Genomic DNA, 27,299 nt, shown 5'->3' with positions numbered 1-27,299 from the left:
CTGATTTGCACATAGGTAACGTGGTGAATGGTACAATCGGTAAGCAGATGGTCGACACTTTGGTGGAGTCGTCAAGCAATGTGGAAATGATCCTCAAGTTCTTTGACATGTTCCTGAAGCTGAAGGATCTTACTACCTCTGACAACTTTAAAGAGTATGACCCTGAAGGAAAAGGAATTATCTCTAAAAAGGAGTTCCAAAAGTCAATGGAGAGCCAAAAGCAATACACACAATCTGAGATTGAGTTTCTTCTCTCTTGTGCTGAGGCAGATGAAAACGACATGTTCAACTATGAAGAGTTTGTGGAACGCTTCCATGAGCCAGCCAAAGATATTGGCTTCAATGTGGCAGTGCTGCTCACCAACCTGTCAGAGCACATGCCTCATGATTCACGCCTCTCCACTTTCCTGGACCTGGCTGAGAGCGTGCTCAGTTACTTCGAACCCTACTTAGGCCGTATTGAGATCATGGGTGGTGCCAAACGAATTGAACGGGTTTACTTTGAGATCAGTGAGTCCAGCAGGGAACAGTGGGAGAAACCCCAAGTCAAAGAGTCTAAGAGGCAGTTTATCTTCGACGTGGTCAACGAGGGGGGTGAGAGTGAGAAAATGGAGATGTTTGTAAACTTCTGCGAAGACACAATCTTTGAGATGCAGCTGGCTTCCCAGATATCGGAACCAGATGCTATAGAACGAGTGGAGGAAGAAGAGGATGAGATACCGAGTCTGTTGGAGGAGCTGACTGAGGGAGAAGATGGTTCCCAAGAGTCTGCTTCAGCATTCACTCTTGCCTGTACCGCTATGAAGAAGAAAATGTCCAGTTTCCGTCAAATGCTGACCTTCAAGAGCATGCGCAAGCAATTCAAGAAGTTCAGGAAACTGACCATCAGAGAAATGATCAGTGGCTTCTTTTCCTTCTTCTGGATGCTCTTCACTGGATTCTTCAAAGGCATTTTTGGCCTGATCTTCGGATTCTTTCATATTATATGGTCATCAATGTTTGGAGGAGGTCTTGTTGAAGGAGCTAAAAACATTAAAGTAACAGACATCTTGGGCAACATGCCTGATCCCACACAGTTTGGAATTCACGGTGATGTTCTGGAGGCAGAAAAAACTGAGGGTGGTGATTTAGTGGTTTCGACAGAAATGGTACAAATGGGTGTTGCAGGGGACAAATTGGAAGTTGATGCCGTCATAGACCTCATAAACCCACCAACTAAACGAGAGGGAAAACATGGACCTGAGCCTGGACTGGGGGATGTTTCAGAGATCCCAGCAGAAGTCAGCCCTCCTGTCGAAAAGAAGAAAAGTCAGGTGTGCATTTTAGTGTTCATGATATAATTACTGTGCTTTCATGTTTTCAGTGTGTTCTATTTCCAGGTGCTATAATAAAGCAGGTTAATGCAAGCTATTGCTTTGTGAATTAAACAGAAAGCTGCTGTAGAGGAATCAGAGCTGGAGAAAGCTGAGTAAGTCTGACACTTGTACTTTCTCTTAAACCTACAATAAGTAAGATGGGTCTAAGTCTGTGGATCAAACAGACAAATACATTTAAACTGATTGCTTTCCAATAAATATACCTCGGTTAAGCATATAGTTATCTGCATAAATCATTACCACTAAGTTATTCAGTTTTCAGATTAAAGCAAGAATCATATTAAACAGAAAATGTCCAAATGTTCAACATAAGTATTTAAGCAAATAGAATTTTACTGCATATGCACACTTTACATTGTACTCTATGCATAAAATAACAGCACAGAGCATCAGGAAAAAGAGGATAAAGACAAGGAAGAACAGCCCGAAGAGCCAGTGGTGGAGGAGAAGCCAGCACCAAGAAAACGGCGTGGCACAGCTAAAGAGGCGGCTCCAGCATTCATGGCCAGTTTTTTTGCTGGCTTAGAAGTGTACAAGACAAAAACGCTGGTAAGACATTATACTAAAGCTTTCTTAATGCAATTTAAGAAAGGTATGAAAAAGGAAAAAAACCCACAGATTTTGATCCAAAAACTTAATGATAAAATGAATCATTTAACTTTTCCATTCCAGAACTACTTGGCTCGTAATTTCTACAACCTCCGTTTGCTGGCACTGTTTGTGGCATTTGCAATCAACTTCATCCTACTCTTCTACAAGGTTTTTTTTTTTAATACATTTTTATGTTTTCAACAAATTAAAAAAAACATATTCATGTGATTATGAAAGTTGACTGTCTGGGAAATGGATTCTTCACTGTGTTTATTCACTCGTTATTTCGGAGAATTCTAATGAGATGTTTTCAGGTGAGTGGTGAAACTGATGATGACGAGGAGGATGAGGGTCCATGGGGTGGCGATGATGATGAAGATGATGAGGACGATGGTGGAATGGAATACTATGTACTTCAGGAGAACACTGGCTACATGGCACCCACTCTTACTTTCTTGGCTATACTGCACACCGTCATTTCCTTACTGTGTGTGGTGGGATATTACTGCCTTAAGGTATATATTTCTCTTCCTTAAACAAAATGTAGACTATCAATAACAACAAATATTAATATCCATTTAGACAGCGCGTATAATGTAAAGGTAATACACATCCTGTATATTCCATGTTTACTGTAGGTGCCTTTGGTAGTTTTCAAGCGAGAGAAGGAAATTGCAAGGAAGCTTGAGTTTGATGGCCTGTACATCACTGAACAGCCCTCGGATGATGACATCAAAGGACAGTGGGATCGTTTGGTTATTGCTACTCCGTAAGGCACCTTTAAATGCAGTCTTAAATAAATCACATATTATCTTCCTATGTGTCTTCACGCATTGTTTTTCCCTTTCAGGTCATTCCCGAACAATTACTGGGACAAGTTTGTCAAGAGAAAGGTAGTCACAGATTATTTATATTTTATGAATGTGAGAGGGTGTCACAAACTAATAGTTGTACTTTCTGATAAATAACTTTAAAAGTAATTTAATTCAGGCATAAACCCTCTTTTCTGAATGACAATGGATACATTAATAAATATGGGCTAACTACCTTAGTAAATTAATTTTTACTGGTTAATTTCATATATTTAAGTTGTGATCGTTTAAAAATTGTGTGTATCATCAAACATTTAAATATCTGTCAACCTAACACAGTCCGCAGGACCACTATGAAGTTTGCAAGTGTGTGTATATATATATATATATATATATATATACGAGAGTAAAGTTGGTCCATGTTTATCTTAACTATCATCACCCTTCAGGTCATCAACAAATACGGTGATTTGTATGGGGCGGAACGCATTGCTGAGCTCCTTGGTCTGGATAAGAGTGCACTTGACTTTGATCCAACTGAGGAAGCTGTAGTTAAGGAGGCTTCTTTGCTGTCCTGGTGAGCCAGACTACACAGATCAAAATGTCATGCTAGGGGCACGGCTGCAAAACATATTTCTGTAACACTGTTCCCTTTTTAACACACAGGCTGAGCTCTATTGACACCAAGTACCACATCTGGAAAATGGGAGTTGTCCTAACGGATAACGTGAGTCGACTTTCCAAACAAGCCAATTTTACAAGTTACTATAAATCTTTATCCAATTCAACATCCATGGTTTCTCTATGCAGTCTTACCTCTACCTGATCTGGTACACCACCATGTCTATTCTTGGACATTACAACAACTTCTTCTTTGCTGCTCACTTGCTGGATATTGCCATGGGCTTCAAGACCTTGAGGACCATCCTGTCCTCTGTAACTCACAATGGAAAGCAGGCAAGTGTTTGCCAGCAGAGGGCGTGTGTGTCTCAGATTCAGAAAAGCAAGCCTCGTTTGTGTAAAAGCTTAAGTTAGAGCTTTATCTCTTCACTTGAATAGCTGGTGCTGACTGTGGGCCTCCTGGCTGTGGTGGTCTACCTGTACACGGTTGTGGCCTTCAACTTCTTCCGCAAATTTTACAACAAAAGCGAGGATGAGGACGCACCTGACATGAAGTGTGACGACATGATGACTGTGAGTTAATGTTAAGCCAATTAAGTGCTTAGGGAGTGAAGACCAAATAAGAGGTCTGTTAACACTTCTGCACAGAAATGATTTAGTGCTTTTAAACTCAGTATGTTTAGCTAACCTTGCCGTAGAAACTGGGCTGAGAGCTAATGATCTGTTCTGGTGGCTGGCCTTAATGGTGTTAGGTATTCACTGACTGGTTCCACATATTTGTTACACTTGTGATGTCACAGCACTTTTCTTAGGCACCTCCTGGTCACACAGAGTAAACAGAGATTGTAACTAGTAATTGTAGGGGAAGAATATAAAACACAGATCAACCGAATTGGTTTCATTTGTTGATATTTTATATTCAACTAGCAACTATATGCTAAAAGGCTAAGCTGAATCCTTGTCTGTTTCAGTGCTACCTGTTCCACATGTACGTGGGTGTGAGAGCTGGTGGTGGTATTGGTGATGAGATTGAGGATCCAGCCGGAGACCCCTATGAGCTTTACCGCATCCTCTTTGACATTACATTCTTCTTCTTTGTCATTGTCATCCTTCTGGCCATCATTCAGGGTAAGCATTACAAATAAAGCCATTTAGAAGGCTGTACCAGACCTGCTTTAGATACGTAAAGTATGCCTTTATGTTTCAAACCAGGTTTGATCATTGATGCTTTTGGGGAGCTGAGAGATCAGCAGGAACAAGTAAAGGAGGACATGGAGGTGAGTGCTGTATTTAGGTTTAGGTTCTATTAATAATATAAATTATAACCTATCATGGGCGGCCCGGTGACGCAGCAGGTAGTGTCACAGCTCCAGGGGCCTGGAGGTTGTGGGTTCGATTCCCGCTCCGGGTGACTGTCTGTGAGGAGTTGGTGTGTTCTGCGTGGGTTACCTCCAGGTGCTCCGGTTTCCTCCCACAGTCCAAAAACACACGTTGGTAGGTGGATTGGCGACTCAAAAGTGTCCGTAGGTGTGAGTGAATGTGTGTGTGTGTTGCCCTGTGAAGGACCGGCGCCCCCTCCAGGGTGTATTCCCGCCTTGTGCCCAATAATTCCAGGTAGGCTCTGGACCCACCGCGACCCTGAACTGGATAAGCAGTTACAGATAATGAATGAATGAATACCCTATCATAAAGATAAAATGATTTCCTGTCGACTGCGCACAAATAATATGCCATTTTCATCATAAATGTCCATTTTCATTGCTATTATTTCAAATGTATTTCTACTTTTTTTTATAATTTATTTAATTTATTATAAAAGAATCTGTCATATGCATTTTGAGTAAAATAATTTAATCTGTTTAATTAAACTGAGGTTGAAGTCAAACAGACATTGGTTGGGAGTAATTCAGTGAACAGATACTGACTTACTACAGGAAAAACAACAAACACTATTCCATTCAGTATGTCCTTTTTTGGCATGGCCTGTAATTATGAAAATCCACCAGGGTGTTACTACAGTGGAGTGTGTATGTTGTATGGTGCTCTGATAAATCCCTCCTCCCCCCCTACATTTAGACAAAATGCTTTATCTGTGGGATTGGAAATGACTATTTTGACACCACACCACATGGCTTTGAAACTCACACCTTACAAGAGCACAACCTGGCCAACTACCTGTGAGTGTATCCTCTTCATTACTTCTCCACATCATTCACTTTGAAAATCTGTTGTGATACACATTGCCATTTCTGAACCTGTTTTTGCTCCCTCCGCAGTTTCTTCTTGATGTATCTCATTAACAAAGATGAGACTGAACACACGGGTCAGGTGGGTACACAGTCATGTACATGTTTCAACAAAACTATGATGCCATGTTATCAAGGTTGTACTGCCATTCACTGTACATTCTTTGATCACAGGAGTCGTATGTGTGGAAAATGTATCAGGAGCGGTGCTGGGATTTCTTCCCTGCTGGAGACTGCTTCCGCAAGCAATATGAGGACCAGCTGGGCTAAAGGAAACGATTATGGCCTTCAGCCCAAAATAAAACAAGATTATGAACCTCAAAAAAAAAAACAAAAAAAAACCTCAAACTAGATCTAAATCACATGACGCTTACATTTCCTTTCACTCATTCATAAATCTAGACAACAAGACGATGTTACGAAGAACTTGCTTTGGATAAAACATCAAGACAAATAAATAAATATATAAATAAATAAAAAAAGAAAACGAAGTGAACACGACTAAGTGTTGACTCAGACACAACGTCCAACCTGCCACAACATCATGTACGATATATATATATATATATCATATCAACAAATGCTGTGGTTTCTTTTTGATGTTTTGCTGGCTTTTCATCTTCTGAAACTCAAACATTGCACAAGGAATTGTGTGAACAGACATTACAGGAACACTTCATCCAAAAACATTGACAGTGAATATGGATGGCCATCAAGACCAGTTAGCGTAATCATTGACATAATGCTAACAGGAAACTGCTAATATTCACTCATTAAAAGAAGGTTAGTATTTTTGAGTGAAGTATTCCTTCAATGGTAGTTTTTTTAGACTTACGAAGTGAATATCTGAGCAAAATATGCACAAAAAAAATACCTTGGTATTCACCAAGTGCAGAACTTACGATATAAGGTCTTTTGGCAAATAAATGTAGATTGTACAATGCCTTTTAAGTGGATAAACCAAACAGCAGGAAGTGGAACACAATGGAAAGAATGAATCCTTTCAGCCATTTAGATTAGCTTATTAAGAGTTCAAGTGCCTTATGACAAAACCTATGCAAATCATTTTGTCTCTTCTAACGTGTAGAAAGCCTGCATTGTAGTTTTAGAATGATGGGCAAATCTTACTTATGGTAGTTTTGTGAATCTAGTTGTTTTAAGTACAGAACACAAGTGCTGTTATGATTGGTTTCCTTTAAATAACAGCAACATGCTTGGCTGAACATCTCCCATTACATTATAGGAAGTCAATAAGAGAATCCAATGCTAAGGACATTACAGCAACAAATTTATTGAACTGAATCAAGACAAAATTGTATGCCATTTGTGAAATGTATTTCATTTTGGGGGAAGGGGGAAAAACCCTAATAAAGTAAGCAATGCAATAAATCCAGTTTCACTTACTGCACTGATTTTTATCTCATATTGGCCCAATTTTGGAAAACATCTTACACTTTTCCAAGGACGTGTCATGTCCTTTTGGTATTGCCTCAAAAACAAGACTTGAGGTTAATAGCATAGTAAGTTGCTTAACCAGACTTTTAATGATAGCGACAGCTCAGAGACAAGCTGTTATTATCGTCAGGAATGCAATGTCTTTAAACCTATTAGCATATTCCAATTGTCTAGGTCACTAATCACCTTTCAGCTCTTTGCTTCAGGAGATCATGCTGTCGAGCCAGTCTTCGAGATCCTCTTCAGTCAGCTCCTGCTTTACTGAGGATTTTTGAGGTTTCAGTTCTTCTTCCATCTGCTGGTTTCTCTCAACTTCTTCTGCTTTGGCATGCTCGGCATCCACCACTTTATTTTCTGTTTCTTCTACTACTGGTGCTGCTGAAAAACCAATCCTCAATCTCAACATTTCAGATGAACAGATTTCATTACGTCTCTAACAGGCTGTATGCTGAATACTTACCTGTTCCTTTGCTAGCACATACACCAGCTTTATCTGATGTCATACACTCCTCTGTAGACACTTCTGTGACTGGTTTCTGTAAACCCAGGAGAAGATCCAGCTCCTCATCAGCATCATTCTTAGAGTCTGTGAGAGAAGTGGAAGCCTGGGAGGAGATGCTAGTTCCTGGAAGAGTCTTGACTGGACTGGAGCCTCCCAGAGCTGCCTCTCGACTCTTGAGTTGTGGGGCAAGAAGCTTGACTCCAGCAGTAACATTAGCATCTACTTTGTGTGGCATGCTTAGTGAGGGAAGTTCTACTGGGGTTGTCACCTGAAACATAAAAACTGCCATGCTTTAATCAGTCTTACAGATTAATTATTACCAGAGCTGCTGCAGTATTCTTACCTGGATAAGATCTGCCTCCAGGTTAAGCCTTGTGTGCAGTGGGAGCTCTTGAAGAGACTTGGCTAAAGCTTCCAGATCCACAAAGACAGCAGACACCTGTAAAGAGAAGCCGAATTAAACTATTGAAAAATATTGGCGAAGGTTTGATTGCATTCAGCCAGGATTCCTCTAAATGTAATTTGTAAAATGTAGCTTGTGTGTGAGCGAATGAGTATTTACCTTATTAACTGCCAGTGAATCCACTTCCCAGTCTTTCTCCTCTGAAAAGCGGAATTGAGTATAGGAGTCCCCTGAAATGGTAAAACAGATGCAGAGGTGGAATCAACTGCAATGTACTATACTAGATCCTCTCAAGATTTATATATATATATATATTTAGCTCAAAACATATGGAAATATTAGTCTTCCATTCATTTGTATCTGTTATTCTGTACCTATTTTATGTACTGGTATCCACCATCATCATCAGCACTATCATCATTCTTCTGATGTTTATTAGCCAGTTTCCTTCCTAATTTTATTTACTGCCAATTGCAACTTCTATTAAATTCCAACTCAATCAATTGATGCAAATGTGAAAGGATGAAGACTAACCCATCTTTCTGTTTCTCATCAGTTTGTGACGTGAAGCTAGCCACTGCGTCACATCAGGAGCGCACTAACTGTTCAGTCTGTTTATGTTAGTTAATGTGATCATTCTAAATGATGGCGAAGTGGGGTGGGTGGGTGGGGCAGAGAGAGTGACTGACATCCTTTCATGGATGATGTATCAACAGGGATCGAACTAGCCGTCTCCCTTGAGAGGGCTGATGTTTAGACAGTTGAGCCACTCTGAAGTCCTTTTGTAATGCAAAGTAACTTCAGTTGTTCAAGGCAGCAGCAACACACGACAGCACAAGAAAGACACAGCTGGTGTGTCAAACACAGCTGTGTGAGTGAAGATGGAGGGACCACAAACCACACCACCACTGACCTCGCCTCAATAACTGCCTTTCAGCTTCACCTCACATGCCAACTGCAGTTGCTTATGGAGCTGAAAGGTGCACAGTGTGGGAGCAGCAGGTCGAGTGGAAACAGCACACGGGCATTTGTCTTTCTAAATGTTGCTTTTTCACGCCTCTGCAAGGTGTGAAACATTTTGGGAAAGTGAGTAGGGTTTATATGTTGTAAAAGACAACCTTTACCACGGCAAACTCCAAAATGATGTCAGTGAAAACACAGGAAAAGCTGGCATTACAGGAATAAGAGGAATAATGAGAAGATAAACTGTTATGTTCCCATGTAATTTTCTTCCAATGTTGATAGACACACATCTATGAAAAGTGAAAGCTGGGAATAGATCAAATACCAGTATATATTATTGGTCACGTCTGTCCAATAGCAATAATTTATTTTAAAAAGTGTAGTTTGTAAAATTAAGCGTGATCTATTAGCAAAAGTATATAAAACCACATTTTCAGTAGTGTGTAATAATCCGTAGCTTAAAATCATTGTGTTTTCATTCGCTTTGAATGAGCTCCTCATGTTCATAAAGGGAGGGGGTTCTCTGATACCATTCCACCATGTTTTAACCGGAGCCCAGAATGGACAAACAAAACACTGACTCTAGAAAAGGCCCTTTGCAGTTTTACATTTAAGCAGCAGCTTGGAAAAAGGTCTCTGGGTGGAGTAGTCATTTGCTTGCTATCTGCAGCCTCACAATTAGATGCCACTTAAATGTACTCATTGCATTTTAAAGCTATTATCTTGCTGATATAAGCCTGATATCCTTGTGCTTCCTTAGTTGGAATCCAGCCAAACTGCTAATAAGAATGTGAAAATGCAGATTACCTGTTAAACAGAAGAGGACAAAACTGACTTTACAAATAATAATAAAAATGTTTTCTTTGTATCCAGAAAGTACCCTTTTTGTATTATTCTTGTAATAAACACTAACATATTTGTATGGATATATAATAGTATGGTTATGTATTGAATTTGAGTTTTTATTCTTGTGAGTGTTACTTTGCAAGTGTGTCTATTTTCAGTTTGTTTATTTCTATGAAATAAGCCTGAATTATATTTGATCAAAGTTAAATCATGAAATACCTCCCCTTCACCTCTGAAATGAAAATTTACATGTGTAATATTCACAGAAATTATCCTCGTTTCAACGATTCACAAAAGAGAAATAATTAATAGAAAATTACACCTCGCTTTTGCCATCACTTGCAATGACTGAAACTGGGGTTGATAAATGCCAGTTTTGTCACAGAAACCACTGCCCAGTCCCATAGAGAGCTCAAAATGAAGTCAACACCGTGACGACAAAACCACGGACGCTGCTACACCACGTCATTTCATCCTGCTGAGCACTTTCATGTCATAGTCCACTATCAGGAAATGACATATTACAGAATGTGCTATAATGACTATAAATGTGACTATTTCATACCTGTTAGTCCGGGTTAAAAAATAAACAAACATCCTTCTTTTAAATACGTGCCTGGATATCTGAATATATTCACACACATTGACAAACATTACAGCAGTCAACTGGGTTTTTCAAGGCCTTTTACAATATTTAAAACAGGTCAGTTTCACTGTTTCAATATTCTGTTTAATTTTAAAATGTTCAGTATGTACAGAAATGGTTACACATTAAATAGCAAACAATTAACTGCTGAGAAAAAAAAAAGGACACTAAAGAAATTGTCAGGGGTGGTGCTGATGTCATCTACAGACGCCACACGATAAACAATGTCTCGGCTTCAGATACAGGCAAGGTTGGGTTTATCAGAACGTGACCTCAGTAACCTGTATCTCTCATCTGCACATTGCAGTGGATTTCTGAAGTGAGCAAAGGGCAGATGATGCCTGCTGGACTGCAGGAGGGCTTGCGGTAAGTCAGTGTGAGAGACAGTGGGGGGGGGGTGTGCTCTCGCCCTTCGCTGCCGTTGTATGCTTAGCTGAACCTGTGTGCGCTTTAAGGTCCTTTACACCTTTATTTGCTATACAAAACATGGGAGTTTCTTTTTTAATTAATCCGAGAACTTATATTTACGTTTCGGCATAGCTGCTCGAGATGAGGGTAGGTACACGAGCTTTGCCTGACGTAAACAAGGACTACTGACATGCAGACTGACCAATTAAATGTTTACAGAGAAGGTTATCGACCAATAACGGTAGCTCTACAGTCAGACCGTCCAATCAGAAGATTTTAGGCTGCTTCACCACGCCCCCTTCTCACTCAAGCGAACCAATCAGAGTAGGGGAGGGCGGGACTAGTTTGTGAACGAAACGCTTCTCGAAGTTCTATGTAAGCTCTAGAAAAACAAAATCCCGGACGTTTGTGAAATTCCGACATTTTCTAAAAGTCTAAAAATGAGGACATGTCCGGGTAAAAGAGGACGTCTGGCCACCCTACCCCTGTCAGACCACATGCACAGAAACCTTTCCTCACGTGCAGGGAGAACACAGTGGGGTTTTCTTCACTCAAAAGTTAAAAGTAAAAGTTTTCAGTTTGCGAGAGGACTGTTCGTTGCCTGATGTTTTTTTCTGGCACAAAATTATTTTCTCCACTCGTGAATTTTTAAATTGGACCCAACACCTTAGGTCAAGCTGCTGCTGTTAATAAATAAACACTCCCAAGTGCGGAACTTCTCCTGCCTTGCACTCAGTGATTCTGGGTAGGCTCCGGAGCCACCGTGACTCTGAACTGGATAAGCGGTTACAGATAATGAATGAATGAATGAATAAGAATGGGTGAAGGCCACTAATTTCCAAGGCCATTAAACAGTGCATGCCATTTCCCTCAAGCTGCACTCATAGTCATTAAACAGAAACCATTTCAGAGGGTTAGAGGCTGTGAAAGGAAACATCAGGTTAATTTGCTTTTTGTCACGGCTCTTAAACACAAGTCAAGCCCAAAGCAATTAACACAAAGCAACTCTGGAACAGACCGAGCCGTCAAAATAAGTCACTCAGCGCTAATTGCAATTATAAAAAAATATGTAAATCTTAAGCCAACCATGCACGATAATAAGACAGTTATTTATTCCAAACATCCAGAGAAATGTGAGGATCTGTCAGTGAACATGCTGAGACTTTTCCTGAGAGTAAACATCAGTAATGTGCACTCATTCACACCTGCAGGTCTGACTTTCCCAGCCTTAAGTGAAAACTATTCATTTCATATTTAGGAGGAGTGTCAGAAAGAGCAGGGGGCCTGAGGGAATCGTCACTGTCCAATGAAAGACATGCATCTCCATTTTGTCCATTTTTAATTTAGTGTCCATCATTTGAACACAGCAGCTGTTCTTCACATTATGTGAAAAATGTAATGATGAATTGACCAATAGAAATATATCGACTTCCACTGAAAGTTAAGGTTTTTTCATTTCTACTGAAACGTGATTTAAAGATGCATATATTTAAACTACTAAAGAAGGCATGGAAGAAAAAAAAATAAATTTAAATTAAAAAATTAAAAAACAAAACCAAAAATACTAGTTAGATACATGAAAAACTAAGTTGTAATGTGCTAAAAATGAACAAAATACACCTGCCGTATACTTGGGAGGTACAGCCAACACTGCAACTGCATGCTGTTATTGAAGCATCAGTGGCATCAAAAATACAGACTATGGTTAATTAAGTGTATTATAAAGATCCAGAGGCTTGTGTAAAGAAGAGAAATAAATGACATGCAGAGCACTGAAACCACTCATTAAGTAGGCCAACATTAATTATATCTCTCTGATCTCTGTGTCTGCAAGTTACTTGAAGGAAATGAGCCTGAATATCTAGACCAGAGGATGTGCTGGGTGAAACTTTTCCCAAATGGTTTTTAATCAGCAGGCCAAGTTCACTCTGATCTGCTAAAGGATGGGCTTTTTTCATTCAACATTTCCACAAAGAGAGGTTTATGGAAGAAAGACATCTTTGGTTTGAAAAGCAAAAGACCACAGCGGTTAAATTAATAAACATTAAACTATCACGTCACTGCCTTAATGGATAACACAGCAACACAACAGGAAACTAGAAGTGCCTTGTCTCAGCAGGAGTACCACTGTACTACAAAAACACAAAAAATAAACATCTCAAATTTACATACACCTGCTTCTGCAAGTATTCAGATATAATAATGCAAAGATTGTGATGTCTGAGATGTCTAGAATTGATTTTTAATGTTGGTCTGTATTTCATGTTACGATAAGATATATATCTCATTTCAAATGAAAAAAAAAGTAGATTAATGTGGGTTAACACAGTGGGTCTGCAGCCTACCTGGAATTACTGTGCATTAGGCATGAACACACCCTGGATGAGCCCCCATCCAACACAGGACAAGACTTTATTACACTCACAAACGCAGCTCATCATCTCCTGTAACTCAAAACCTAACGATCGCAAATACATCACAAGTCTTCAATTATCTATAAATGATCATATATTTCATGCTCTGAACAGCAAGACAAACTGTTTACCTCAGTTTACAGACACCACGCTGAGTCAGAGCTCAGTAATACTGGTCTTACGTATGACATGTGTTTAGGATGAACCTAAAGGAAGAACAGAGTCACCAGAATGTAACTGCTGAACATTCCATTTACAAGTGGAAAGGAGGCACCACAATATAACTGCTAACCCTTTAAGATTGGGGTGAAAAAACTACAAGCATATCAATAAGAAAACAGTGTTAGACTTATTTCAGTCATAGCGGCCAGTTGAACAGCTCATTTCATGACAGGTATCAAACCTGAAGTAGACCTGTTGGCAAACTCTTTTTCAGAATCTGAACGCATGAGCTGAAGGCCAAATATTATCTCGTGTAAGTTATCAAATGTATTTATTTTCCACATCTGTATGCAAAAGTATCTCCTCAAAAAACTCAGGTTGTTTGATGGTAAATGACTGATGTATCATTTGATATAAAGGATTCAGCATGGTTTTAAGGCCTTTCCGAGATCAAAGGAGGGAAAAATAAACATCAGAGATGACATAGTAAATGGGTATTGCTTTGTGCTCAAGGCTCAATTACAGGGTCAACAAATATTTTACACTGGATTTCAACAAATACACTTTGAGGACTAGGCATATTATTGTCTAAATGTGAGAGCTCTTGAGAATTCACAACCATAAGACCACAATGTGCGCTTCTGTTTATCCAACATTTCTTCTGAAATGGGTAGTAGACTAGTCTCTAATATTCTAGAAAGGCTTGATTTACTTATGAGGTGTGGTAGATATCGGATGATTATTTCTCCATGAATTACCTTCCTATACTTTGGATCGGTTTGGCACAAATACCGACATTGGTTTTATTTATTAATGTCGGCCCGACATGTCTGATACACATTAGACAGAGTCTCTTAGCAGCAGTTTATCATTGGAAGTGTGTTTATCCAAAACGTGACAGACATCAAAACCACTGTTTCATTAATGAGAATTTACAAAAAACTTGTAAAAAATCAGAAACCAACTGTTTGTTTAGAGCAATTGATGTGTAAAAGGTTTTTTCTGCCATGCATCAGGATAAAAGCCTTTTCTCACCGTATTGTGTCAGCTCTACAAGCAAAAAAACATGCATACATTTTCATTAATAGTTTCCTGTAGGCTAAACTATACAGCTTTTATAGAATAAAGGTGGTTAAATTCTTTTTTAACGATGCATGCTTAATTCTGCCAAACTCTGCAACTCCTAAGTATATAATGCTTGATACTAGTGCCAGTTGCACAGCAATGTGTCCATCCATCCATTATCTGTAAGCGCTTATACAATTCAGGGTCACGGTGGGTCCAGAACCTACCTGGAATCATTGGGCGCAAGGTGGGTATACACCCTGGAGGGGGCGCCAGTCCTTCACAGGGCAACACAGACACACACACCTACGGTCACTTTTGAGTTGCCAATCAACCTACCAACACCAAGCTCCTCACACACAGCAATGTGTAATATTTGCAAACCTAAAGTTTCAAGGGGTGGAATATCAATATATAATATTGATACCGATAGAAAAATAATTAAAGAACAAACATTCTCAACAATGCACAGGACGGGCAGCTGACAGTGGATTTGGGCAACAAACTTCCCGCAGCATGTCGTCAAGACCACCCTCAGACCTGACATCATCCTGGTGATGGAGACAACAAAGAACGTCGTTATGCTGGAGCTCACAGTGCCATGGGAGGGGTGCATGGAGGAGGCCTTCGAGCGGAAGAGGGGGAAGTATGACAGCCTGGTCAATGACTGCCACGGAAAAGGCTGGAAGTCTAGGTGTCTGCCGCCAGTGGAGGTTGGGTGCAGAGGCTTTGCAGATGAGTCTCTCTGCAGAGCCTACACGGCACTTGGCATTACAGGGGGAGAGGAAGAGGAGGGCCAACTACAACAGCACAGAGGCGGCAGAGAAAGCCTCTAGGTGGCTTTGGATGAAGAGGGCAGATCTGTGGCAGAGCGCCGATTGAGCACAAGCTGAGGTCTGATCAACCTCAGCTGGGTCGCCTGAGCGAGGGTGTCTGATGTTCAAAAGACCTGAAACACCCAAATGACCTCAGGTAACATCACTGATGATGTGCCCTAGCTTTGCATCTAAAGATGTATTACTACAACATAAACAACAAACAAGCATGATGAATGGACCATTATTACTATTATTGGAACCACTAAGAGACTCTGCCTTTTGCCAAGCTGTTCTGAATGACTTGTCTGGTTAATTAAAGGTTAAAGTAAAAAATTCAATAAATAAAAAGACCAATGTTAATTACTGTAAGAGAAAACCTAGGATCAGTGCATCTCTTGAATGAACCCTTAGTCAAGACTCATTAGAAACCCAGAATCATCTATAATCTTCCTCCTCCAGTTTGCTTTTTACTTCAACAAAGATTAAAAAGGGTGAATGAGAACCTGAACTAAAGCCCTTCAAAAATTAAAACTGATTCATGCTTTGAAAGACATTTCTCTTGGTTCCATGGCCTCATCTCCAGTTTGATACAAAAATATTTGGATATATTTTGTTGATTTCAAAATGACATCTACAGGGAACAAATTAAATATGACAAATCTGCAAATGTTAATGCGTAATTATCATTTATTTGATGTATTTAATGTCCTGGGGGGGGGCGGTTATTTTGTTTGTTATACCTCAGTATTGCCGTTACGTAATAATTATATTTAGCATTTCATGTAGCTGTGTAATCTCTGCAAAGCTCCATTTCCCTTGTGTTATATGGATGTTTATAATGAGCACAACCGAGTGGTCTCTGACTGACAGCCATGTACTTTTCCAGGAGTAAAGGAAGTCATAATCTCTCTTAAATGGATTAGGGGGAAGGTGAGGCACAGGTTAATACGCCATGCCAGAAGCAGGAAATTAGGGAATCAGGATAATTACAACCCAACTATCCAAAAGAGCCTGTCTTTACTGCAGATGATAAGCATAAACATTATATTATACATCAGTCCTAAAGTGAGAAAAGTATTAGAACAAACAGCAAGACATGTTTTCTGGCTCCTGTGCACAGTGGAAAGGCAACACTCTTGAAACATAATTGCTGCTCTTACTGAACTGATAATGTGTCTGAAGACCACAAGATAAAACTAACAAGTGGAACTGACTGCATGCAGTTGGGTAAATAAACTGCCCTTAAAATGAATGTTCCACTAGACAGGGCTTAAGTACAGAGGAAGGCATAATGGCCCATTAACACAGCAGTTACAACTCATACATTTCATCAGAGAAATGACACTGTGCCACTGTGTGGGAGGACAAACACGCACATGTAGCCCAATTATTTGCACTGTTTGATGAAGGGAGACAAATGCACACAAGCTTTTTGAACAATTCATTCATTCATTCATTCACTCATCTGTAACCGCTTCTCCAGTTCAGGGTCACGGTGGGTCCAGAGCCTACCTGGAATCATTGGGTGCAAGGCAATATGCATCCATATATGCATTTAAATTTTAATCAAATTTGATGTAAAGTGGGATCTCAGGTTTTTGCACAGCTTTTTCAAACTCCTTTAAGACCCCAAATACATATCAAGAAATAGTAGTGACTTAAAAGTCCTAAGAAGCAGTGTTTCTATGAGGGCGGAGTAGGGAGAGCAGTGAAATGCTGGGCTTGTCTGCTCTAGTAAGCTGTAGTTACTGTGTGCTCACTGAGCTGCAGCCACTTTAAGGTGAGCTGATGTGTGTGATGGGAGGTCCAGCTGGTGGAGCAGACAGAATCAGGGCCGACGACTGCAACCTGAACAATGAGAGGAGGGAACAGCATTCCCCTACAGGTGCACTGTCACTAGTAATCAATCACACTACCATCTCCTCAATGCAGGATGTGAGGCTCAGACGTCTCAGAGCTCAACCCACAGTGAAACAAGGTCAGTCATGGCACATAAGGAAAACTGAGTAAGTGACGTGAACCCCAGGACCACTGTATAGTGAGTGCAGTTGGTTACATTTAAAAGTACAGAGCAACAGAAAAGGGACACAGGGGAAATGTTTGTCATGTCTGACCATGATATTCCACATTTTGGTCCCAGAATCTGTGATCCCAAGTGGCCAGTGGTCAGGGAGTTTTCAAATATTCACATTTATTTGTTGATAATTGCACAGGATAAGATCAAAATGTGCATTTTTTCCCTAAAATTTGTCAGCTGCAACAGGAATTACCGGTGTGACTCTAGGACTCCTGACAGTGGACCGCCACCATATATCCACGTCCCTTGTTATAAGTCCTCCTGGGTACATTATATGCCTCACATCGCCTTTTACAGTCTCATTATGATCAATAAACTTTGAGGCCTGGAAATCCTGGACAATATTACAAAGCCTTACATAAGCCACTTCCTGTCAACTTGACTCTGTGAATTGATGTAAGACACTCACTATGAGTAGCCATGGGCAGTTTGTTAAAGCCTGTGCCCTGTCCACTGTGCAGTGTCCAATAGGACGACACCTACTTACTGCTGTGTCAATGTCCAGTCCCAGTCTTTGTGTAGCTTCTGCCAACTTTGATCATTTTCCACCACCCATACAGTTTCATTATCCATTGACTGCGAGTGCATGTAATCTTAATTTCATTTCATTGATCTAGTCAAGCTTTCTTCCTTTGATGGTCAGTGATGCAGGTGATTACGATGATGAGCCAGAAAAAAGTTAAAAGAAAGCAATAATCTTTGCTTTCAATTTTTTCCCTTTTTTCATTTTTTAAATGCCCTGACCAGAATGCTCTAAATGATCATTATTATTTTGATTCTGAACACACGTCTTGCCTACACTGGCAAAAATGAACAAATCCGTAGTGAAACTAAGATAAAATTAATGTAATCAAATGTGTGTCCACACACACATTATGTGCATTAAGTCAGAGACCTACCATTTGTTTAATTTCAATCAAAAAACATCAACACATACAAGCCAATCATGTCACGACATCAGCAAAAGCTTCTCTCTGATGGGGAGGGGTATTAGGAAAATCTAGAATCACGCTTTCTGCACTGTAACACAACAGGCAGTGTCGCTGGGGTTGTGGGTTCGTGCCCTGCTCCGGCTGAATGACTGTGAGGAGACTGTGTGTTCTTCCCGTGTTCCTAACACGATCCAAAAACACTTGTTGGTAGGTGGTTTGGGGGAGATGGGGAGGGGGGGATGACAAAAAAAATAAAAATAAAATAAAGCTTCAGAAAGCAACTGCACTACAAAATAAAAAGTATAAATAAATAAATAAAATAATAAATCACAATAATTACACATACCCTATTTATTTCTAGAATATCTGCAAACCCACAGCCTCTCCAGCATTCATTTTTCCTCCTCCTCAGACTCTTTTCCATTCCCTCTCTCCTCCTCCTCACCATCCCATCCCAGTTCTGCTGCTGCATGTTCACTGTCCCAAATCATGACGAAGAGCTCAGCCCCCATGGAAATGATCTCCTCTCTGCCACTCACAGCTACATCTGTGTATGGCAGTAGAGCAACACAAAAACACACACACATGAATGCACCGCAGCAGAAGCAGCTGAGCACCTCTCTCATCACCAACACCACCACCAGCATCACCTCTGTCATCATCATCATCAGCTTCCACAGCCAAGGAGCATCAGTGTCAACTGAGAGAACATCGTCTTATTTCTTTAACAACATGAAGAGCACTAAGCCTCAGGTCCTGCCACAGGACACGGCAAAAGCATCATTTGTTAGTGATTAAAATTTAGAGTACTGGACTGGATCATATGAGGGCTTTGATGGACTTTGCCAATTGAAGAGTTTGTGGAAGGACACAGCCTGGAGTGTGATCATCACCAGAGAGATGAATAAACTGCCCGATAAAAGTCGTTACTGGACAGGGACAACAGTAAGTATTGCTTTAATTTCCAATATATGGCCAAGAATTGACACAGAGGCTTTATGAGAATTTAGGAGAAAGATTTTAACCTTTTCTTCTGTGCTTCAAACAAGAGATCCTGCCTAAATAGAAAGATTCTCTGAACCACAAACACAGAACTGATGTACAAGTCGTTTAAGTGTGTGGACAACTGCTTCACTAGTTTTTCTAAAATTAATCGTAGTAGGTTTTTAAAGGGTCAGCTTTACTACTCTCCTGGGAAGATTCTAGTGTAGGTGTCGCAACACTGCTGTGAGCCATGAGCACATTAGTGAGGTCAGACACTGATGTAGGATCATAAAGATCACAAAGCCACCTCGGACAGTGGTCCCATTGCTCCACAGCTCAATATTTAGAAAATTAATACCCCTCTAGGCACCGAGTTTGGTGGTCTCAGGCTCATGGATAGCTACTCCAGAGCATCCTATTACATCTCCATGGAGATTATACAAGCTGAGTTTTATTTACTGAACATCTTGGGCCACAACAGGTGCACCTTATTATACAAATTGTAAGAAATGTCTAAAACATTTGGACAATTTTACTAAAAATGTTTAAATTTAATGTGTGTGTGTGTCTGTGTGTGTATATATATGTGTGTGTGTTGTGTGAAACAAATTATCTAAGAAATGCCCAATATTCCTCAGTATAGGTATTTGCCAAAAAATATTGTTTTATTAATGGTTTTAAATGTACACAACCTTTATCGTTTATAGGGGATTTTTATATTTGAGGGAACTAACTGTACATTCTCAACTCAAATCCATCCATTGTGATGTCGGATAATCCTACAAGAACAACTAGTCACAAAATCTGAGACAGTGTAACTGGTGGAGATTTCACCATCAGTGTCAGCTACATTCTGATTTCAAAGCTGTTTGTGGGTGTCAGGTCTGTTCAGAGGCTCTATACAGCCATGGTCATTAAGCAGGTCATTGTCCTACAAACACTAGCCCTAGCAACAAGGCAACAATTACAGCTGCAATGTAAACTCACACAAGGAGAAGGGAATTGTCCATGGCTAATTTAAAACGATAATCAAGCAAGAGACAGCTGAAATCACAGACTTTGCCTTAAATTACACATGGAGAGACTAAAACGGTTGAATTTAAAGCCTGACTCCATGTGAGGTGACAACATTTAATTAAGTTCCTTCTGATAGAATCCCAGAGGAGCATTTCCTGCTAAATGGTCCAAATGTTCTCAGTTAAAAGGAGCTTGTGGCCCCATCTGACACATTCGCCGTTTTTAGAGTGCATAGCCTGACAGCAAACACACGTCAGGCTCAGGACAACTCCATTCATAAACGGCATTCACAACAAAGAAAAACACGTATCATTAGGTTTGAGGAGAGGGATGTACTAGGAAGATTTCTCAATTTAGCCAGATAGCTTAAACCCTAAATAAAGCCTGGCCAAATAGAAACAGAGGTGAGGGAGATTCCTATTGGCCTGTCCTCATCCTTGGGCTTAGTTTAGCTGGCTAACTTCGAAATCCTGCTTAACGAAGAAACACCTGAAAAATCCAGTAGTGGGCAATGTTTGTTCAATTGACTTTGTGCTGAATATGTCATTATTAAGCTACATGTATTTTATCAGCTACAACAAATAAATAAATAATTGCTGATTACAATTTTTTATAGAAAATATGTCAGCTAAAGACAAATGTCAGCTTAAAATATTAAGGCTTAGTTCCTGACTATATGAAAAATCAAGCTGCTGAGATCATGCATTAACTTTCAATCCGTTTTTAACCACCTATAGCTTGTGGGTATGTTACAATTTACACAGTCTGCTTGTATTTGTGTGAGAGAGGTACAGAGATAGGTGTGTGTGTGTGTATGATATATTTTATATCTTTTGAGGAGCTGATCATTTCCCTCACACTCACTCACTGAGGAATTGGGAACACTGGCCACTCCTGACCCTTATAGCAGCTCATATCAAGTTTACATTAAAGTTGTTGCGCTTAGGCTAAACCAGTATACAATGTAAAATGTCAACACTAAGCGATTTATCAGGTCTCAGTAAAATGATTATTCCAGTCCAGTTTGCAAATGAAACATGAATTACATTCATTTAGGCCTCAACAGTACCCACATTACCTTTGGGTCATCATCATGAGATCTGCATAGATGTCTCTGTCTGTATTGCTACTCCATCTTGGAAACACTGCCCAGCTGTGTGTAGAACATGGTGTACTATATGTATCAGGTTCTAAAGGATTATTCTACTGTTATCCCATTTCATAGTGGAAGATTTGAACCACTACGCCTTGTAACTCTGTTTTAAGGAGCAAGGTGACACTTGGAAGCTAAGGGTTAAGCCAAAAAATGGGATTGGACCTTGATGTGACCGACTTGATGTTGTGACAACATAGTTCTGAAGAAAATCTCCCAAGCCCATGTGGCTATATTTCTCACAGTAGCATGACAATTTCTCCTGTAATGCCATCCGAGTGCTCAAAGCTAATGCTCGTTCATAACTGCAGTCTGGCCTTGCTTTAGACTGACTGAGGTTTCTCAAAATATTTTGATTTTTGAATATGAATTTTTTTTTTGCAATCTGAGAAATGTTTGAAAATCTCATCAAGTCTTGCTCAATCTGGTGAACCATGACTCATCTTTTTTTATGACTGAGCCATTAGATGCTCCTTTCTATGGACCTTTTTTATGGAGTGTTTAGAAAATCTTGTAAGTGTAATATTCTATAAAATGTCCACTCTTGTTTTGACCCTATCCCAATTCTAAGTTCTATTTTCGTTCATATTTACAAAATGCAGTTGGTCCACCAAAACAAATAATATTTTCTTTCCACTTTTGTCACTTAGATCAAGGCTCAGGAGAATGAACGAATCACAGACCGCTGTTTTAATCACATTTTACCAAATTTCCCAACTTCTAGAAAAATGAGGATTGTTTGTTGTTTATAAACGTAATCCACGTATCTGTATCATTATAATAACAACAATGCTGTCAAATATAAGAGCAGTAAAACCACTTAATGTTCCAATGCAGATGAAACAACAAGCAAAAACGCTCTTAATAACAGGCCCAGAACCCTGGAAAGCACTTTGTTAAGCTGGAAATGAACACAGTTCATGAAATGTACAGTCCCAGATTTCATTGGTAGCCCAACTGCCATTGATAACAGCAACACATTACGCCTACACTCAATTAGACGAACTGAACAATACAGAGCAGTAGTTTCACACCTCAGGAGATGATTAATTGCTAGTGTGGGCTAAACAAACACAGTCAAATAAAAGGGAAAAAATTATAGCTTGTAGATATATAACCCTCAACAACAGCTTCTATCAACATGTGGCCAAAATAAAGAGGAATCTACCAACATGCGGCAAAAGCAAAACCCCACATCATAGCAAAGATAGCTATAGAAAACAATTCAAACATATTGTGATTAGAAGATAATGTATAAAAAGCAGAATTTACATTTGTTCAACATATTTTTTTGAGCAACATGAGACAAATTAATTTTAATAACATGATCTGCCTGTATTTAGATTGTGTTTACCGGAGTATATTAATGGTTCTGGGCATGGAGATTTTTAGACAAATCCTGACCTGGCCAAAATCATATGGCAATGAGCCAGGTCAATGAGCTTTGCCAGAGAGCAGCCAGAGGGACTGCAACATCGCTGCCTAGAAAAACCATCCCCTTAAAAATAGATGACACAAATAGACCTCATGAATATCAATATGCTTGTCAGGGAAGTAGATTAGGGAAATGAGAGGCAAATCAAGCTAAGAAAAAAAAATCTCTCAAGAGAGCAACCGAACCGAAAAATGTTTTGCAGTAAAATAGGATGCTGGATAATTAAAACTAATAACTGAAGATAATAACTGAATAGTGTCCCGGTAAGGCTCAACTCAAAAAAAGAGGTTTGGTTTAGCTATATTCATCCTTTACAAACAAAAATTCTCTTCCAGTTCACAGACTTGATGCAAGATTAATGTAATAGATAAGATGAATATGATAAATTACAGAAAGCAAATTCCTAATTATAGGAATAGTTAATTCTAATTAGTTATAATTGCCTTTCTAAAAATGTTAAGAGTGGTTTATAATGTTTCTAGACAATGAAGATCAAAGCCATTATGGGAAAGAAATAAAACATTTTGAGTGAAATGTTCCCTATTACAATGGAGCTTAAATCTTTATAAATGACAGAATGACTGAAACTATGATATTTATGACCCTGCTCTGTCTGTGATAAATGGCTCCTTCCCAAGGAAGTCATACAGTGTACTTTCAAATCACAATGCAGCTGACAATTGTAGTGTAGCAAGGATGGATAATGACCAAGTATTAATGATCAAATATGTAACATATTGTGTCATAAATAATAACTATTATATATAACATGGTTATGGATATTATGGTGGGTGAGTGAGAACAACAGAAGTACTTGTAATCTTTGCCAACCCTCTGTTGAACTCTCATTTATATCAGATTCAGCACTTTTACAAAAAATAGAAACACACTTTTTCGGAGACTTTTCTCACAATGGCAGCACACAGCAGGGCCTAGACTGAGAGGGTGACTAAAATAATCCTAAATTGGAACTCTGGTTTAGTCGATGGTCTGACTGTGCCATCGCTGATTGTGTCACGCTGCAGGAGGTTAGTTTTAAAGTGATAAGCATGAAGAAAAAAAAACTCTGAACTTACCAGCAGAACTGAGGAGGACATTGTAGTCTGTTCCTCTCTGAACTGGAACACCATCATTATCTTTGTCTTTCTCAGGTTCTTCGTAGCGGTCCCAGTTGGACTCCAGCTTTCTCCTGGAGTAAATACTGGGCATTTCTTCTTCAACATTTTCTTTATCATCTTGTTCATCTTGACCCTTTAAAAGAAAAACTAAAAGTTGGTATTGCACAAAAGATATATTAAACTGTTATTTATGTACTATATAACTATATATACTATGTTCTATCTATCTATCTATATTATAATTCTGATGTGAATTGGTAGGTTGTTCAGTCTAATTTGTATTTCCTGCGCTAATTTTTCAAATGTTTGTAGACACCCAATGGTCAATGAAAGTGCACTCACTGTGGAAACAGATATTCATTTGTGCCTAATATCTCCATAAATATATATGAAAAATTGTGTTCTGTGGAGCCACAAGCCAGAGATCACCATGCTTAATATGAAGACTAGTCTAGAGGGACCAAAAACAAATTTAAAATAGACTGTCTAGCTGTGTTTTCTGGAATGATGTAGCTCAAAGCACCACCTCTGGGATGAGTCAGAGTGTGGTATTTGTAACAAAGAACTAATCATCTAACATGAGAACCTGACCTCAGTAAAACCTGTGGCTATATGCTATCAAATCCTGATCAGTAAGACTCAACATCTAGCATAAAGCCTTTCCAGAATAGATAAGGAGACAAACTCCTCCTTAATAATCTTAGATTCCGCAGAAATTTTGAACACGTTTCCACAAACGTTTGACTAGAGCATATTTGTCTGAGCTACTCTTTGTCCTTTAAACATTTGCAGGTTTACTGTCATTGTTATGTTAGTGATATCTACTGCTTAGTGACTTGTCACAAGCATAAAATAGATGCTTTTAACTTATTTTAGTTCACTTATTTTAGTTTAGTTATTTTATTTCATTAACAGAAGAATGGAGGCTAAAATATCTTGCTGACTCAAGTTGAATGTCATTATTTCACTGCTGTTACACAGGGAAATCATCACTAAGTGCTATTCTGACTTGCTAATTTTACTTCTATTCCTGTTGTTTTTCAGAAGGACACCTTTACTTTAGCCCTTTTCTATTTTCAAGAATTTTTTTTTTTTGGGAGCCACAGTGTTGTGGGTTCAATCCCCACCTCAGGTCAATGTGAGGAGTTTGGTGTGTTCTCCCTGTGTCAGTGTGGTTTTCTCTGGGTGCTCTGATTTCCTCCCAAAGGACAGAAACATGTTTTTAGGTGGATTTTCTCTGTAAAATTGTCCATAGGTGTGAGGGACATTGTGAATGTCTGATGCTCTGTGATAGACTGGCGTTCAAGTCCAGGGTGTGCTCCTGTCGTGCACCCAGTGAATCCATGTGAGACCTGAACTCACTATGACCCTGAACTGGATGAAGATGTTATAGAACATTATTAATTAATTCATAAATTCATGGTCTGTAGCCACTTATCCAGTTCACCAAACTCCTCACAGACAGTCACCAGGAGTGGGACTGGAACCCACAACCTCCAGGTCCCTGGAGCTGTGTGACTGCGACACTACCTGCTGCACCACCGTGCCACCCCTTATAGAAAATGAATGAATAACAATTTGTTTTTGAGAATGTCTCCCTGAAAATGTATCAAAAACACTGAATAATTAAACAATTGAAATGAAAACCAATTTATTAAGAGTCATTTGATATTAAATTGTGGATTGTTGAAGAACTCTGACACATTTTTTGACACACGTCAAAATAAACCACAGACAAAGCACATAAAATACCTGTAATTCACCTCTCTAACACGAATGGATTTAAACATTATATAGGTATTAAACTAATAATATACAGCCTTTGAAAAGAGGGTTCCTCAACATAAAGGTAATGTTTCTATTTATAACTCTGAGTGTTATAAATACTGCTCTAAAAGTATGTTTACATGTTCCACTCAACTGTGAAGAAGCCATGAAAAAGTCTTGTTATAAAGGAGAGTGCAGCAGTACATGGCTGTTTCCAAAACCACACAACTACTACATCACTACTGTCTACACTCAAAACTAATGAACTAACTGACTGTGAGTATATATTATGCACGATGTAACATATCTCAGGTAAATTAATTACATGTTAAGTAATGTAGCTAAGTATTTTGTATTACTTTTGCCACACTCTCTGGCTGTAGCTCAAATAGCGCCACAGTCCCTTCAAAGTACACTTACTGAGTTAAGAATAGCTGGATTCTTCCCCACATATTGCAGTATATATCCGGTAAAGAACTGCACACTTGGCTGAATCCCGCTGTGCTGTATGTTATAAGAACTGTCTGAAGGACCCTGTCAATAATTTGGGAAGTAAGACGTGCACTAAATAGTGAGCACGCGTGGATCGAGACCAAGCCCCTCTCCCTCTCTCACCCTATTATAGAAGTCTGTGGAGTTATCAGCCCCTCCGCGTCCTCTTCCCCGGTGAAAATCTCTCTTCCCTCGGCCCCGGTGATGTCCTCCCCTCCCGCGGCCTCTCCGCTCCCCTGAGGCCGCACTGTGGTGTGCCGCCCCCCCGCCTCTCCTCCACTCTCCGCCGCGGCCTCTACCGCCTCTGCCTTCCATTGCAGGGTGCTGTATCACTGGCACACCAGCGGTGCCGCACGGAAATCACCCCCCGATCACGAAGAAGCGTTCCGCCTTAAGAGGGAGATTTCCCAAACCTTCCCAAACTCGCTTCTGAAGTGATACTAGATTTATTGAAATGACCGCCCATTAACACTGTAAATCTGTGTGTGGGAACGAAATTAGCTTCTCATTATACGTTTAGGTTTTACCTTGTGCAGTCAAATAAGAGGCTACAGCTTCGTGATGGAGTTGGTTTACGACTTAATTACTACTAATACTACAACTACTGCTACAAAAAAAAAAACCTGTAACATTCATTCATTCATTATCTGTAACCCTTATCCAGTTCAGGTTCGCGGTGGGTCGAGAGCCTACCTGGAGTCATTGGGCGCAAGGAGGGAATACACCATGGAGGGGGCGCCAATCCTTCACAGGGCAACACACACTCACACAGTCACTCACACACACACCTACGGACACTTTTGAGTCGCCAGTCCACCTATCAACGTGTGTTTTTGGACTGTGGGAGGAAACCGGAGCACCCGGGCCCTGTAACATTTTACTGAAAAAAAAAAAAGAAATCTGAAGAAGAGCAAAAAAATAGATATGTTCTTCGTTAAATATTATTTCTTAATCCATTTGTATGGATTTTCAGCCTGTATTTTTAGGTGTACAAAT

At 39.6% G+C, this 27,299-nt stretch overlaps 2 protein-coding genes across 4 annotated transcripts in view; one reads left to right on the top strand and one right to left on the bottom strand.

Annotated features, from left to right (window-relative positions):
* Positions 1–6,314, top strand: part of ryr3 (ryanodine receptor 3) — an 82,294-nt gene extending 75,980 nt beyond the window's left edge. Inside the window, exons 88-103 of the mRNA XM_066676473.1 lie at positions 16–1,313; positions 1,431–1,468; positions 1,757–1,925; positions 2,049–2,135; positions 2,282–2,482; positions 2,606–2,736; positions 2,818–2,860; positions 3,229–3,356; positions 3,446–3,506; positions 3,590–3,736; positions 3,839–3,973; positions 4,372–4,528; positions 4,613–4,677; positions 5,477–5,577; positions 5,677–5,728; positions 5,821–6,314. Of these exons, the coding sequence (XP_066532570.1) occupies positions 16–1,313; positions 1,431–1,468; positions 1,757–1,925; positions 2,049–2,135; positions 2,282–2,482; positions 2,606–2,736; positions 2,818–2,860; positions 3,229–3,356; positions 3,446–3,506; positions 3,590–3,736; positions 3,839–3,973; positions 4,372–4,528; positions 4,613–4,677; positions 5,477–5,577; positions 5,677–5,728; positions 5,821–5,916 (2,909 nt within the window). The 3' untranslated portion in view covers positions 5,917–6,314. The remainder of the gene's footprint in view (positions 1–15; positions 1,314–1,430; positions 1,469–1,756; positions 1,926–2,048; positions 2,136–2,281; positions 2,483–2,605; positions 2,737–2,817; positions 2,861–3,228; positions 3,357–3,445; positions 3,507–3,589; positions 3,737–3,838; positions 3,974–4,371; positions 4,529–4,612; positions 4,678–5,476; positions 5,578–5,676; positions 5,729–5,820) is intronic.
* aven (apoptosis, caspase activation inhibitor) lies at positions 1,153–26,630 on the bottom strand. 3 transcript variants are annotated; one of them, XM_066676470.1, is made up of 7 exons: positions 26,427–26,630; positions 24,003–24,177; positions 8,166–8,236; positions 7,947–8,042; positions 7,562–7,871; positions 7,288–7,479; positions 1,153–1,290 (listed from the first exon to the last, which is right to left on the bottom strand). In XM_066676470.1, exons 1-6 carry the CDS (start codon positions 26,616–26,618, stop codon positions 7,304–7,306), a joined length of 1,020 nt encoding a protein of 339 aa, XP_066532567.1. In that variant the 5' UTR covers positions 26,619–26,630; the 3' UTR covers positions 1,153–1,290; positions 7,288–7,303. The 3 variants fall into 3 exon arrangements, with proteins under 3 accessions (XP_066532567.1, XP_066532568.1, XP_066532566.1); XM_066676471.1 differs by lacking the exon at positions 1,153–1,290 and having other exon boundaries at positions 6,882–7,476; XM_066676469.1 differs by lacking the exon at positions 1,153–1,290 and having other exon boundaries at positions 6,884–7,479.
* Positions 26,631–27,299: the final 669 nt, after the last annotated feature.

Source organism: Hoplias malabaricus, chromosome 7 (assembly GCF_029633855.1).
Source record: "Hoplias malabaricus isolate fHopMal1 chromosome 7, fHopMal1.hap1, whole genome shotgun sequence".
In the NCBI taxonomy this organism is placed as follows: Eukaryota; Metazoa; Chordata; class Actinopteri; order Characiformes; family Erythrinidae; genus Hoplias; species Hoplias malabaricus.
This window is presented reverse-complemented; position numbering and strand designations above follow the sequence as displayed.